General features: G+C 31.9%; 1 protein-coding gene across 1 annotated transcript; it reads right to left on the reverse strand.

The window, feature by feature from the left end:
* Positions 1-12,491: 12,491 nt before the first annotated feature.
* On the reverse strand, positions 12,492-12,995 carry LOC119677141 (keratin, type II cytoskeletal 2 epidermal-like). The gene has a single exon (XM_038088408.1). It carries the CDS (start codon positions 12,993-12,995, stop codon positions 12,492-12,494), a length of 504 nt encoding a protein of 167 aa, XP_037944336.1.
* Positions 12,996-15,955: the final 2,960 nt, after the last annotated feature.

A 15,955-nucleotide genomic window follows, 5' to 3' on the forward strand; every position in this document is an offset into this window, starting at 1 on the left:
CAAGAAATACATTTTCCTACAAAAATAATATGCAAATCAGCTACATACCGTTCCCAATCACTAAATAAAAAGAAAAGAGATGCCATTGAAGTCGGTGCTGCAAAATGTCTTAATAGACGGCATTAACACCTCCTCAAAGAGATATAAAATTCATCTAATATTTATCTATTAAATCTAAGTCGATCCAAATCTACAAAAACCATAGATATGGGTTGGCTAAGAGGGACAGAGTAACACTTTGTTCAACTCGGCTCGTGGAGTTTGACTGCTTGCTAAGAGGGATTGTCTTAGCTCCCTTTATAAGGTTAGATGGCGCTTGAATTCTTGCTGAGCGTCTTATCTGCTATAATAGTGTCCAAGCCTAGTTATCAGACTGCAACAATTGTTATGAGTAAGGCAAACTTATGAGTGCATGCCAATAGTTCAAAAAAGTTCAAATAGCTCAATCGATAACTCAATAACAAAGTCACTGACATGTGTCTTAGATGGAACACTGCAGATACTTATGTATGTTATGTGGAGCTGATTATCTGGTATAGACTATTGGACATACCTAAGGTCTACATACTAATATCTAGACTTACTGATTAAATAAATAATACTAAATATTACTAATATATAAATAGTAAATATTAAATAGTTATAACTTTTGTTAACTTTCACATTTTAAAGACGAGATTAATATACACTGACACTTGCTGATAGTGCGGAATATAAAATAAAACAGAAATCCATCAAATCGGTATATGACTTTTAAAACCAATTAATAATAATAATATTGAATAACTTTTCTAGTTCCGGACACTTGTAGATTCTATTATTGAGTAAATATTGAGTAAACTTTAAATCCATATAAATAATATTTTCGTATTACACGATTCTTAACAAATGGTTCTATTACCAATTCCTGAGTTTCGTTGTACCAAATGAAGTTCGAACTTTCCAAAAAAGGCAAATGCATCCTTTATTGAATAATAAAGTACTACTTTTATACTATTTTTAATCGACGCAACAGTGCTTAGAGACTTTCTCTAAACCCAAAAGGGAGCATAATAGACCATGCATAGGTTCTTTAGTAGTTCTTTTGTTAAAAGTTTAACGGTTTTTTTTTATATACGAGTAGTGAATAACTTTTTTATTATTATTTAATTAACATCAATTTAGGTCATATTTATCTGTTCATGACAGACTTTTATTAGGCACTGTTGATTTTCCCTAAGGTTGAATTAGAAGTAACAATTAGCCCAGATTTGGCATTAAGTGCCATAACAAAACATTCGTAAATAGTGCACACAGACTTCCATATGTAGATATTACTTATTTGTCTAGTAGTGAGCAGATTAAGCATAATTTGTAAGGTTTATTTCACAACAAATTAAATTAAATTTTGGGTGTCATATGGTAATGAGTAGCCAACATTTATTTACATTATACCTAGTTGTGAACAGAAAATAGGACCATGATTTGTCCTTTGTAAACATATTCATTACGCATACAGAAATTAAAAATTTTTTTTAGAAATATATAGGACATTTCGCAAATTAAAATTAATCTTTATTTAAAGGAACTAGCAGATCAAAACCAATCCTGCCGACCTTTTCAGAAATAATTTCTATTTGGCGGAAGACATAAGGCGAATAGCGTAGCTTGTCGTTGGCTTGACAAATGATGACTTCAAATCAACATGACCAATTTTCGAAGTAATCAATCACTTTCGGTAAGAAGCGAACAACTGAAAAATGGATTCGTCAATGATGAATGAAGTAAAATGAATGTGGGAAGATAAGGAAAGTTTTCTGAAAGGATTTTTTTCAAAGGATATTTTTATTTTTAAATTAAGAATATTTAAAAATTAATGAAAGCTAATATAAGAATATTTATAACAATAAAGTGTCTGGATTTTTTTTTTTCGTTAATATTCACATATACATAATACACATATTTATGTGTATATATACACATAAATTTATTAATGAATTCATTAAAATATATAAAATAAAACACGTTTACACACATAAAGTTTACCAATGCCGCAGACAACTATTCTCACATATAAATGTATATAGTATTATTGATGTAAGCATATTTGGTTTAGTTAAAATAATATTTTTATTCAGTTTTCACGATGCCGTCATTAAAATTTATAAATAATTTACAGACTAAGCCCAAATATATTGAAACGTATATTTAGTTTCACGAAATCTGCTGAAAAAATTTTCCATATTATTTTGATATGCGGATATTGATATTAAAATGGTGACAATAACACCTATGCAAACATCGAAATTTGCTCAGTGAATCCCAAATTAAATTTCAATAGCAAATACATATCAAACATATCAAATAATTCAATATCTTGAATTTTCATATAAATAAATCCGTCCGCAGAACTGAAGTCATCATACTTCAAGTACCCAAGCATTGATTAAGTACAGCTTAACTATGAAATTCAATTTGCTCGCACTTTTCGCCGTTGTGGCTTTATTTGCTGTATCTGTATATGGCCAATCTATAAGCAGTTCTGAAGATGAAAACTCCACAACTGTAGCCTCTACTGATTCCTCAACTGTTGCATCAACTGACGACTCTACCACTGTTGTGGCTTCTACTACAGCACCAACGGTTTCTGAGAGCACCACTGTTGGATCAAGTAACAGCAGCACCAGCAGACCCAGTCGCCGTCCTGGAAGGCCAGGTAGGCCAGGTAGACCTGGAAGACCCGGTAGAGGTGACAGACCCGGTAGAGGTGGTAAACCAGGACGTGGTGGAAGACAAAATCAAAACCGTAGACGTGGAGCAGACAATAAGAAGGGTCGCCAACAAAATAATCAACGGTCAAGAAGAGGTTGATTTGCAGAGTTCGAAAAGAAAAATATTTAAAAATTTAATTTATTTATTTAATAAAAATAAAAATGATCAGAGAACAATAATTCGAAAATATTTATTTGTGTTAATCTGGAAAGACATTACACGCTCGGAAAAAACAAGCTTAAATAAAATTTTATCGATGTTGGCCTATTAGCACCGCCACGAGTCTTGCCACTGCAATACCAGCTCTGTCTAGTATTTTTGCTCTGAATAAACTATTCTTTGTTGATATTAGTTTAGTTTGATTTCATCGCATGGTTACATGGTATGGTTACCAATGATTATAGATTCGTTTTTATTGAGTAATTACCTCTCGTTTTATTCGTCGGGGTCGTGGAACTCAGGTGAATGATAATGTTCACTGATCAATCACTGATATCAGCTGAGTTTTGTACTGTTTCATTGACTTTGATTTTGCATTTAGTTTGGACACTAGACGAATAGCAGCCTTACTGGTGGAGAAAATTGTAATCTGTTAAATATGCAGATTTATTTCTATAATCAAATGAACTACTTATTTACAAAGATTTTGGCATAGAATGCGCTGTATAAGCTGATAATAAAAAACGATCTGTTTATACAATCATGAGTTAAAAACATTTCTGCACCCGCAGTCATTTTTCGCCTCTGTATTCGGATATACATAAATGTAATATGAATTAATGATTTGGATTCATTATCGGAATATAAATAATGTATGCCCAGCTATATAATAGGATACGCAGAATACAGTTATGCCTTTTCCGTTTGGATTTTCACTCTCATGCAATCTAATCGCCGACATTGCGGTATTATCATTAATTTGTAATTTGATAGAGACCAAGTATTCCATAGGCTTATGGGGCGATCACCACCAAATTAGTGAGGTGTAACTAAATATTAAGTGTATTTCTGCACTATAAATCTATTAAACAAATTTAGAATGAAAGTCCAAGTTTCTTCCATCCATCCTTTTACATGAATAAAAAGCTATGTAGATTTAATTTATCCGTTTTTCAACATTTGCTTTCCAATTCAATTTAAATTCCGGCATAAAACCTTTATATCTTTCTACACAAAATAGCTTCAGCTATTGACCATTTAACTTTAACAATTAAATTTTTTTTAGTATATAACAATAGCTTAGTTTTTTATAAGTTTATTAAACATCATTATTATAGATCTCGGTTCACACGCTAAATTTAACCAGTACTTCTCGATGATCTTACTCATTACGTGTGGGAATTATATTAATAATACCTCACCATCTGCTAATGCTACTAACTTGCATTCGCTGCAAGTAAGGTTAGAGAATTTCTTCTTATATATTGCCTCTCTGTTAACGTGTATCCCGATCCTACTGTTCTCTACGGTGAGCTTATTACGTAGCATAGAAATGACCAATGAGCTAAGACGATATTTAAAACCATTATATGGAAGGAGTTCAGTGTGACATTATGAAGCACACCTTTAATATCTAAGAATGCGGTTGGAGTGTGTCACCTGAACTTTTCATGCGGTAAGCATGCTGAGCCTTGGGTATGCTTTAACCCTTTGAAAACACATGAAATACACCTCTTTCAAATACTTAATGACAAAAAAAGATAAGCTCATTGGTTTGTAGTATCTGGATATACTCTGCCCGTTCAGAAATAGTAAATATTCTATTTTTACGATGTATGCAGCTTCTATGAGTTGTTCCATTTATAGTTTAGCTACCAATGTCATCTCGAAATCATCACAGGTTTAAGCAAGATAAAGACTTATATATATTGTGAGTAGAAACAAAAGCTTACATCGAGATTTACATATTGAGAAATAAACATAAAGCTTAATTCATTTTTTTGAACGAAATGTCAAATCAGAATTGGATATTAGGCTGTTGTTAATAATAGAGACAAATACTGAATTTTTATGAAAATTGTAAAAAAGTTGTTATTAAGAAACCATCCATTCTATTGAATAAGTATATCAGACCACAACTATAACATAGTTCGCTTAAAGTCCTTAAGAAAAAACAGAAACCCAGAATTTTTGGTCGGTTTTATTAAAACAATATTGTATTTATCTGGTTCAATGTAGAGGTAGCTGCTTGCTTAGTTTCTTTAATCAGCTATCGAATTTTTAAGCTTTTTAGTGTCACAATGCGTATATTTATTAGAACCTAATTGAGTCTGTTATTCATCAGAAAGAATATTACATGCATCTATCTATCTTTTATTAGTGATCTGTCCTTAGAAATATAATGAATTTTGTGATTATGAAGAATAAAAACGTTAATGGAAACCCATTGAAAGCAAAGCTTGACAGTGTGAATGAGCACACACAGGAACAAAAGATATATATTGATCAGATCCATTATCTAAACTTAACTATAAGTAAAGCAAGTTTACATATCACAAAAAAATTTCTTAATTTGTTTTATTAAACGAAAAAGTTTATTTTTATTATATTTGTTTATATAATTATATTTACTCAGTTACAGACTTGTGTTATTTTCTTATAAACGTCATTAATGTTTTCGAATATTTCTAAACACAAAAGTATTTTTAGCTTTATAAAAACTTACTACTTAGATAGACTATCAATATTTCACAAATTATTTTCATATGCGGATATTGATATTTAAATGGTGACAATAACACCTATGCAAACATCGAAATTTGCTCAGTGAATCCCAAATTAAATTTCAATAGCAAATACGAATCAGATAAATCAAATAATTCAATATCTTAAATTTTCATATAAATAAATCCGTCCGCAGAACTAAAGTCATCACACTTCAAGTACCCAAGCATTGACTAAGTACAGCTTAACCATGAAATTCAATTTGTTCGCACTTTTCGTCTTTGTGGCCTTATTTGCTGTATCTGTTTATGGCCAATCTATAAGCAGTTCTGAAGATGAAAACTCCACAACTGTAGCCTCAACTGATTCCTCAACTGTTGCATCAACTGACGACTCTACCACTGTTGTGGCTTCTACTACGGCACCAACAGTTTCTGAGAGCACCACTGTTGGATCAAGTAACAGCAGCACCAGCAGACCCAGTCGCCGTCCTGGAAGGCCAGGTAGACCAGGTAGACCTGGAAGACCAGGTAAAGGTGACAGACCCGGTAGAGGTGGTAAACCAGGACGTGGTGGAAGACAAAATCAAAACCGTAGACGTGGAGCAGACAATAAGAAGGGTCGGCAACAAAATAATCAACGATCAAGAAGAGGTTGATTTGCAGAGTTGGAGAAGAAAAATATTTAAAAATTTAATTTATTAATTTAATAAAATTAAAGTTATTTGATGCAAAATAATTAAAAAATGTGTATTTTTACATATGAAAATGTAAAATAGTATCAAAGTAGGTAGAAGTAGCAACGATTTTGTGGATTAGATACTGCATACTGCACTATACGTGTCGAATGGTTTTTAAACCAATGAGCGCTAAATATTTTGACGTTGATACAGTTTCGATTTCATATTCCAAGACTGGCTCATGTGTGTATTTAAATTTCAAAAATTAACCTGAACTTTGCTTGTACAACTGCACCATCATAACGAATGCAGTCACAGAATATTTAGAGAATATTACTTATTTTTGTCTAGTTAAACAGAATAATCCGAGAATTAATTAATTTCAGGTCATTATAAATGACAGCTTGCTCTGTATAACTCCAATCGTCACTGTTCAAACATTTCAATCACATTCGTCTTATGACTGAGACTCGTTATATGTTATGTAGTACTACTGAAATACATGATATGCATTGATTACTTTGTTGTGGTGATGTGTATCTTACTGCATTCTGTGCATGCCTAAAGGCTATATATTGTAAGAAAAGAATTTTTATTTCATTATTAAAGGGAAGAGATTGAAAAAACTAAAAAATCCGTTTTCTAATTACTCCATTTTTATTCTCTCATTTCATTATTTTAGTAGTACTATTCACGATTTGTGTTTCAATTAATATATCTGTCTTTAAATATATCCCCCTGCGGGTAAGGGGTTAGAATATGATTATCGTAAGCGGCGACTTAAATCTTGGCGCTATGCCGACATGTAGTAAGTAACACGGCACTTGTGACACCCGACCGGAGGTGTAATTCTGGTATTACGGGGGTCAGGTGGTTGACGCAGTCGTAGTGGCTATGGTTGATACCTAAACTTACGCGGGAAGAATGATCGGTATTTGTTTATCATCATTCACCAGGTGTTGAGATCCAAAAATCAGCAGAGGCATATAACTCCATTGGAACCGGCGGAAGTTCATTAAAATTTCTAATGGGGGGTTTATCGGCGCATTATCTTGTGCTTGTAGAGCAGAGTGGCCTTAAGCCTTCATGACAGGTACGCACGCTAAACAACTCTGTTACTGTCTTTAAATATAGGACAATATGTTAAACAAAAAGTAATGTTTATGGTGGTATTCTTGCAGTTTATTCATTTAAACTATAGTGAGGTGTATGTCACATGTCGCACCTACTTGTGCAGTGCCAGATATATTCATACACATATTGAATATATTATTAGTCACATTTGACAACATTGTGCTCACAATAAATAAGTGAGATTTTAAAATTAAGGAAACTTTATTTATGGAACTAAGTGTGAATAAGGTACTACCCAGAAAATCAAACATGCAGTATATAAATAAAGATAGTCGTTTGCCTACGATTTGACGTTGTTATCCTACTTCTCCGAGGTACATAAAAGCAATAATCAGAAACGAAAATATTATTTTATTATTAATATCACAAATAAATTTTATACTACAATTACTGTTTTAAATGAAAATTTTGCTATAATATTTGTTTACTCAGTTGCTGGTATTCGAATGATATTTTGTGAAGTACCGCAAATCCACATTTTTTCGTTTAGGAAACGGGAAGAACCATCAAAATATGCCAGCATCGTTTCAATGACTGCGTAAGTCAAACAAGTCACGTCAACAATGTTGGAGGCAGCCTAATCTCTTTAGAGAATGCCTAACAACACGATTCAACAGGCTTAAATAATTCAGTGAGTGTCAGCAAATAACTTACGAACATTCCATGCCCGAAATCAGCAACCCAAGACAGCAACAGCAGCTACGATATTAACTGATTAATGAGATTATTGTTGGTAGTATGGAGCAGATTCGAATTTCAGGGATAACAAATAACAAATCAGATGCTACGTTTTATGTAAATTCAGTAGAGGAAGAACAAATCCGTTTCCGAAGTTTCAGACAAACAACATTTTGTTGCTGTTGTTATTTCTCGATTGTTTTTCTGTTGTTTTTTGTGGATTGTTGTAATTTGATGAATTAATTGTGTTAAAAGTTTAACAGGGAAGATTTATTGCCAGTAAACATATTTAAAAGTATTTTTAACATTGACAAGGGTTAACAGATTTTGTCTTATTTTTAGTTTATTTTTCTATTTCCCAACACTAAAATGAGAAAAACAGTTTAAATTGTAAAAATATAAGATAGACACCCATTAATTTCAGTTAATAATATAGAATATTGGCCAAAACAACGCATACTCCTACATAAAAATAATTTATGTTAAAACGTGGAGACGAACTAAGAATCAAATTTTTTTAAATCAAAAATATTGATATAAATAAAATAATATATTAATTTTAATTTCTATATAACTTATTATCTTTGAACCATATTTCCCTTAAAAATGAGCAAATGCCCCAAGAAATGTAAGCTGTTTTTCTCAAGATATCAGTCATTATTATTAGCACTTTCGATAAAAATAATAACGAGATAAATTAGACTTTGATATATGAAAATGAAAAAAAAACTATCAGCATTTAAAGATGAATAACGAAACTCTGTTAAACCTATGCCAAATCTCATTAAATTGAAAAATGAATTGGACTTTGAATTAATTGAGTATATAATGGACAAAGATTGACAGAAATTCGAATAATGTTACATTCAAGATTACATTGGTTAGTTCTAATAAATTGAAATGTCACAATATTTTGAAAATGGAGTTTACGATGGTTTTTACTCAAGTTTAATTTCCTCGATGAGTTGTGGTATTGAACCCTCCTAAAAAGTCTTAAAACTAAGCTAATAGTATAATGTTTCCATTATGCAAATGACAATATGACTGTCTTAATGATAGCTCTCCATCTTCTGTAGGAAATTGAGTCGATCTGGAGATTGCAGAGCGACACTTTTTCAAGCATAAGGATGTTGCACACTTTTTACCTTGTAAACGATCAGAGAGGACTACCATGCAGCAGCCTAGCAGTATTCATTCATTACTTTTTAATGAGTTCCTTAGCTCTAGTTTTGTTATACATATAAAAGCCAGAATAATCACCTATTACACATGACTTAAGTGCCTTCAGTTTATTATTATTAGCTAACTGAAGAAAATACAGGTAAGAACTTTTGTTAACGATCTCCAAAGGAACAACAACCGGTACCCCTAAGCTTACATCCAGGAAGGCACTACGGCAGTACAAACCTTCTAGTTTTCTAGTTCTTTCTTTATTTCTACTTCAGTAACCAAAGAGTGATTAGTTACTTGCATAGGTAGCTAAAGTCTTAGTTCACCTATTCCTTCAATTTTATGGTGGAATAATGAAAGGCTTTAATTGCAGCTCGGTTCTCAATAGAAATAGCAGCACTGCCTTTATGCTCTTTTAAATCGTAATTTTGTGTTGAGGACGGGGAAACTCTCATTGGCACTAGTGAGACTGTTGTTGGTGTAAATTATTTTCGATGGTCTTAAAGAGCTCTTAAGGAATTCTCATTAAAATGAAAAGATCTCATATACCGATAGTGGTCGTTTTTAATGCCACAAAATACTTTGAGCTTAAGGAGCTTAAGTTAAAAGCAATATTACTTCAGTTCTTATTGTTTTTCTTAAATAATTGCTAGTAATAGTTAAATTTTTATTCAGTGATTAAGTACCACATTTTGTTTGTATAATTACACATGAAAAAATTACTGTCTAGTTAAGATCTAGACAAAACGCCTAACTTTTCTGCTCTTCGGAAGAAAGCTGCAGTTTTAATTTAGACAAGAAAAGCAGTCTACCTAAAAGAGCAGTGATTGCCGTATATTTTTTTCTTCTTATAAATATTGTTTTTTAATTCCTCAATTATTCACATAAGTAGAACACTTTTGAGCTACAAACTATCAATGCCCTAAGATGTATATTATATATTTGAGTATTTATGAGATATTATTTTAGTGTATCTCACCTTTTGTTGTGAATTTTGAACGACACTCAAATTGTGAGCACTTGAAGTTATTATAACTGTCGGTACTTTCATTCAATACATGTCAATGGCGGTATTACTTCATAAATTCACTACAACCTTTCAATGGGTTTTTCCATTAAACTGAAGTGGCTGTACTGGAAACAACGAGGAGAATGTCGAAAATATTAAACTTAATGTTGTATATAAATTTTAAAAACTTTTTGAAAATATTTGTCTTGTTATTCATGCACAAATATTGGCTCAAAATTGTTTTGAAGCTGTGTTGAGGAGCCTTTGTGTCTTTCATAACAGAAGTGTTTACTTTGGCTGAGAAAGAAATTTTCTCTATTAAAAATATTTACTTCTGAATTGCAAATTAATTTGTTTTAAAATAATTTTATTTAGCATACTTTTGAGGGCAGCATGAAATTTGTGTTTTTTGCGAAATTTAATTTCTGAACTACAAGTGAAAAATTAAAATTAAATAAATAAATTGCAAGAGCAAAACACTTAAACAAATATTAGCATTATTTATTTATTTTGATTTTTAGCGTTTTTGCACGTCAAAATTTGTATATAAATAAAAATATTTTAATTTAATGTGCTTAGAATTGAGTTTGACGTGCTTTGAATAAAAAACTTTGTAAAAATGAAGATAAGTTTTTTCGGAATTTTGGTAGTTTTATCCGTATTAGCCTTTTCGTGTAATGGCCAAGTCACCACAACAGCTGCCAATGTCGCTGGTACGACAGTCGCTGGTACGGCAACGACTACTCCTGCTACTGCAACGACAACGAGAAGTTCAAGAAGAAGTCGTTTAGAGCTCATTTGGTCACGCATTCAATCTCGCCTTTCATCCTTATGTGATCTAAAGAAAAGATTATAATTTTTGATGAAAACTGCAATGACGGAAAACTAATAAAGAAGAAATTCAATTAATATATACTTTTTTTTAATTTATATTATTTATTTAAGTGAATAAGTCTCATTGAGAAAAATTACTCGAGACAAAGTGCTTCAAGCAGAATTATATAATTCGTCTAACAATTTAGAATATATTTTGAATTGTTCAAATCTTCCCACCTCTCCTATTTAATTCCATCTTGTTTTCTTTAGATTTTCTTATGTCTTCATTGTTACGGTAAGACTTCTGCATAAAGTCTGTCTTTCGAATAGGTGTAGAGGTTCCTCTTCAGAAACTATCATTGTTCAAGATTCAATTCTAGATTAGAATCAGGTTTGGTAGGCGAGCAATTTTCAGTATCTTGTCATAAGTCGAAATTTTAAGTTTGTCATTTCCTTTTATCATCATGGTTTTTAAAGATGCCTATTATCTTAAAAGAATAGAGTCTTATATTTTGATTTTATCATTATCCTAAATCATTGCTTCTATTCTCATAATAATTTACTACTCATAATAATCTTTAAATTAATACTGAGAAGCAAAATGTTAAACAAATCTAAATGTTCCATACCTGACTTTTACTTACTTTCCACTTAATCATTTTGATAACTACATACCACCCACTCAACACTTCTTCCTGTACGGCGTACGGCTATGTATTAATTCAGGGTAATGATAGAAAATTTAATGTTAAAAGGAATCTGTACACCTTTAGCAGTGTCATTGCCATAGTAGTGCATCATTGTGTCGATTAAAGACCAAGCTTCTATCATAGAGTACATCAATCATTTGCCTTTTGACAATCCTCGATTACTTTGCATTATTCAGATACTATATGTAGTTTCTGGTTGATCAACTGTATATTTATGTTTTACTTTACCACAGTTCAGAGGACAATTATTTTAATCATTGCATTGTTCATTTGGATAATTGCCCTCCGCATTAGGAGGACATGTTAATACCCTTACGCAGTCTTAATTATAATACTTTCTGAATATTTTTCCTAAAACTCTTCTTAAAAAATATTCTCTTAACTTCTCTGTAGCCTACAATATCCCGTAACGTGAACATCATAAGCACTTTTTAATATAATACTTGGTAGAATAATAGTAGATCAATCTGTTCTATACATTATGATTATAAGATTATTATAAGATACCTCGTAAAAGAAGAAGAGATTAGAAGTTATTTAAAAAGTATTAATATAATTTTAGAATTTTTTCTGTTCCTTTATATTAAGTTCCTTGATAATAAAAAATTCAGATATTTTTATGGTAACAGTTCTTTATTCTCTCTTCACATATATTTTTCATTTTACTTCAAGCAAAAGAAATAGCAAGATATGACTTTTTTTACTAAAAATTGCCTTTTTTTGACTTTTCTTCGTTCATTTTCAGAGCAAACTATTGCAAGGAATAATTTTTAAAAAGCTTAATTAATTAATGCAAACTAAAAAAGTAACAATAAATTTTGTTTGCTCATTAAAATTTTATTAGAGTTTTTGGTTTGCAATTTGGTATCACTTAATATTATTAATTACGGCCCCTGCGTCCACCTCTGTTTCCTCCGCGTCCTCCTCTATTTCCTCTGCCTCCTCTGCGTCCACCTCTGCTTCCACCGCGTCCTCCTCTACCACCGCGACCACCACGGCCACCTCTTCCGCCACGCCCACCACGACCGCCGCGTCCTCCTCTACCGCCTCTGCCGCCTCTATCACCGCGACCACCTCTATGTCCGTGTCTGTGACCTCTGTGTCCATGTTGATGACAATCTGTTTTAGAAGGTTTAGTCGTTACATCCGATGATATGGTTGTGGATGCGCCTGGAGCAACAGTAGTGGCTGCAGTCGTGGTAGCAGATACAGTGGTTGTCGTCGCTGCTGCTGTTGTGGTTGTGGCAGAATCAGTTGTCGAAACTGCTACTGTTGTTGTGGCTGACGGATCAGTGGTTGTAGCGCCAGCAACAGTCGTTGTCTGTGCATTGGTTAATGTAGCCAACAAGGCCAAAAGTACCAAAATGCTTAAACTGAATTTCATGGTGCCGTTGATACAGTTACTATGCCAGTTAGTTGGGTAAGTTCTAATGTCTCTTCATCAAACTCTTCATCAGTTATTTATATGAAAATTCTTCGACATTCAATGTTTGGTCTTCAAATATTTGCTGTTTTTGTATATAATAGATATAAATAATATATTTATTTGATTTTAATATTTGTATCTAATATCTTTTATTTGATTCTTATATGCATTGTTTAGTTAAGTGTTTGCAAACTCTAAAAATACCAAAAAATCTGTTGTCGTTTATTTATTTAACATTTTGTTGAAGTGAGTTTCGTCAATCATATCTTAAATCCACGCTAAATAACTACAAACCTGCTTCAACATTCCACCGAAGAAAATCCAAAACGCTTAGAATGGTAGATATATACAAAGATCTGACGTCGTTTAAAATATGGAAAGGTGAAGGCATTGAATCATGCCTGCTCTTCTGGGGCCGAATTTATTTTCTTGATCTGCAAGGTGGTGGCTTTTATCATCTGTCGTTGTTTAGCGCTATGAAAATCTTTTATTGTCCTGCAGCTTTCGTATTAATCATTTTTTGCCCGGTATTATGTTCTCAGGTGCTCAGGTGACTCAGATTCTTAACCATAGTATCTGCACTAAAGTTTTAATGTAATACTTGTGCTAATCAGCTGTTCATTAAGTCTACTTAGCATGCTAAATCTGTTCTGTGATTACTGTACTTAGCTATTATGGTTACCTAATAATAATTCAGATTATGACAACCCTGCAGGACTCGACATAAATTTCTGCCTCTTTTATATGTCCTAATTCTTCAGCATTTCTTCCTAATAGATTTGTGTTATGTCGCTGTAGGACTAAGGCCCAATCATTGCCATGGGGGCTCCAATTCTGTCGATTTCATTGACTGTATCTGACTGTGCTGGATCTGTATGTTCTAAAACCCAGTGAAAGCTAATTTTGTTGTCTTTGCCTAGTTGATTTAATTTCTGAAGACAACTCCAAGCTAACTTGGAGTCAACCACATACAAGCTGAACGGTCGAATGGCAATTTAATTGCTTGATGATATGGCTGTGTCCCGCTTGTTATCATCGTTGCAAGATTAAACTAAGTACATTTATTGATGGCGCCTATTTCTGCTTGGAATATGTTTACATTTATTCCATTGTGTTCTGCACATTTGATTTTTGATCCAAAAACTTTTGCCACCGTGTTACTTTCGGTTTTTTACCTGCTTTTCTTTTTTTACCTTTCTTTGAAAAATGAAAGTCAAAGCTCTCATTTGATGTCCTTTTAAGCAGTTAATCTGTAGTTCAAGTAATTGTCTAAATAGTTGAGTAGTTTGAGCTGGTAGTTGCAGTAGTTGTATCCTGTCAAAATGCCAATATTATGGACATTACACAAAACGACTGCTGATACTGCATTTCTCCATTTAATCCTTAGAGTCGATTGTTTGGAACAATATGTTGATGAATTTAAAATTAACTGGCCATTGTTCATCTTGTTTAGGACTTCTATGTAGCTAAAGTAAATTAATTCATTTGTTGACACAAATCAATATTGAAGTTATGTATACAAGATATAATATTTTCTTAATGTACGAGTATCAAAATTTGACACAGGTTGGCAGTATACATATTTACTTAAGTGTTTTGCTTTCTATGTGAACTTAAGTGTGAACGACGCAGATGAAATTGTGTGTATTTAGCGAAAAACGTCAATATTGAGTCATTTGTAAATTACTTTATTCGACTAAATTCAATTGTTTTATTTCTATTTGTAAGGTGGATGATATGTCACGCCTCCAACAAAGAAAAGTGTGTAAGAAGTGCTTGCGTCATAACTTCGTAACTTTCCAGACCAAAAAATATTAGATTTGAAAATTAAGATCTCATATCTGCTAAGTTGTATATGGAATCATTCATTTTATTGTCATTGATGATTTTAAAATTGTTTGAAGATCTTAGAAATTACAAGTACTACAGAGTTAAAAAAAATGTCTATAATATATTCTATGGATGATTTATCATATCATTTGTATAATTGTTTCTTCCAACAAATTTTAAATATGAGTACCTTAAATTAATAATTTTTTGTTTAATAATAATTATCCTCTCACAATAAAATAAGACGATATTACTGGGAAGTATACGTAACTGAAAATAATTACTTTCGTTTCTACTGCATGGACTTATATATACTCAAGAAAATCTTTCTAAAATCTTCTTCTTCTTTATCTTATATTTCTCTCTATATCTGTTTACTTCTCCTCATATTTACTTGGGTATGTTGTTTGCAAGGATGAAGTATGCTGAATATATATCCGAAAACGACAGATTATGAAAGAACAAGAGTGCGGCTATAGCGACGTGCCTGCGTTTGAACTCCTTTGCGAGCTCCGATTGTTTCATGTGTAAATTTGTTGCAATTATTTTTGTAGTGTGGATAGGATCTCTTATTATTGGTGACTATACTAAGTATTTTGCTTTAGGTATATTATTATTAATATTATTATTATAATTATTATGTTGAGATAATTTACACAGTGATCTGAAGATTTAATGTGCCCCATTCATGAGATTAAAGTATTTCTTCAAATTCAAGTTCCACTATAAATTGTAGTATATATATAATATATAGTAATATATATTATATTGCATAATATATAATAGTAGTATGCATAATAGAGTTTTATTTTTGTATTTGATATGAGATGGCGTACCCGGTACTTCTTTCATTTATGTATCAGTCTTGCGCAAAATCCAGCATGTGTTTTGAAGTTATATTCTTTCCCTATAAAATCTACAAATTTCATTGGAATAAATTTCTAATATTATAATATGTAAGTACTCCTGTAACGATTCTTAAATTGCTTTAACTTAATTGCATACAATCCTTAAACCACTTTAGGTTAAAAATTATTGTACTCGATCTTTTATATGAAAGCCTTGGAAGTTATTATAGTATGTCTTTT

This window comes from Teleopsis dalmanni, chromosome 2 (genome assembly GCF_002237135.1).
Source record: "Teleopsis dalmanni isolate 2A chromosome 2, ASM223713v2, whole genome shotgun sequence".
In the NCBI taxonomy this organism is placed as follows: Eukaryota; Metazoa; Arthropoda; class Insecta; order Diptera; family Diopsidae; genus Teleopsis; species Teleopsis dalmanni.

Coding starts and splice junctions, on each gene's coding strand:
- LOC119677141 (XM_038088408.1), bottom strand. CDS start 12,995: ATGAAATTCAGTTTAAGCATTTTGGTACTTTTGGCCTTGTTGGCTACA.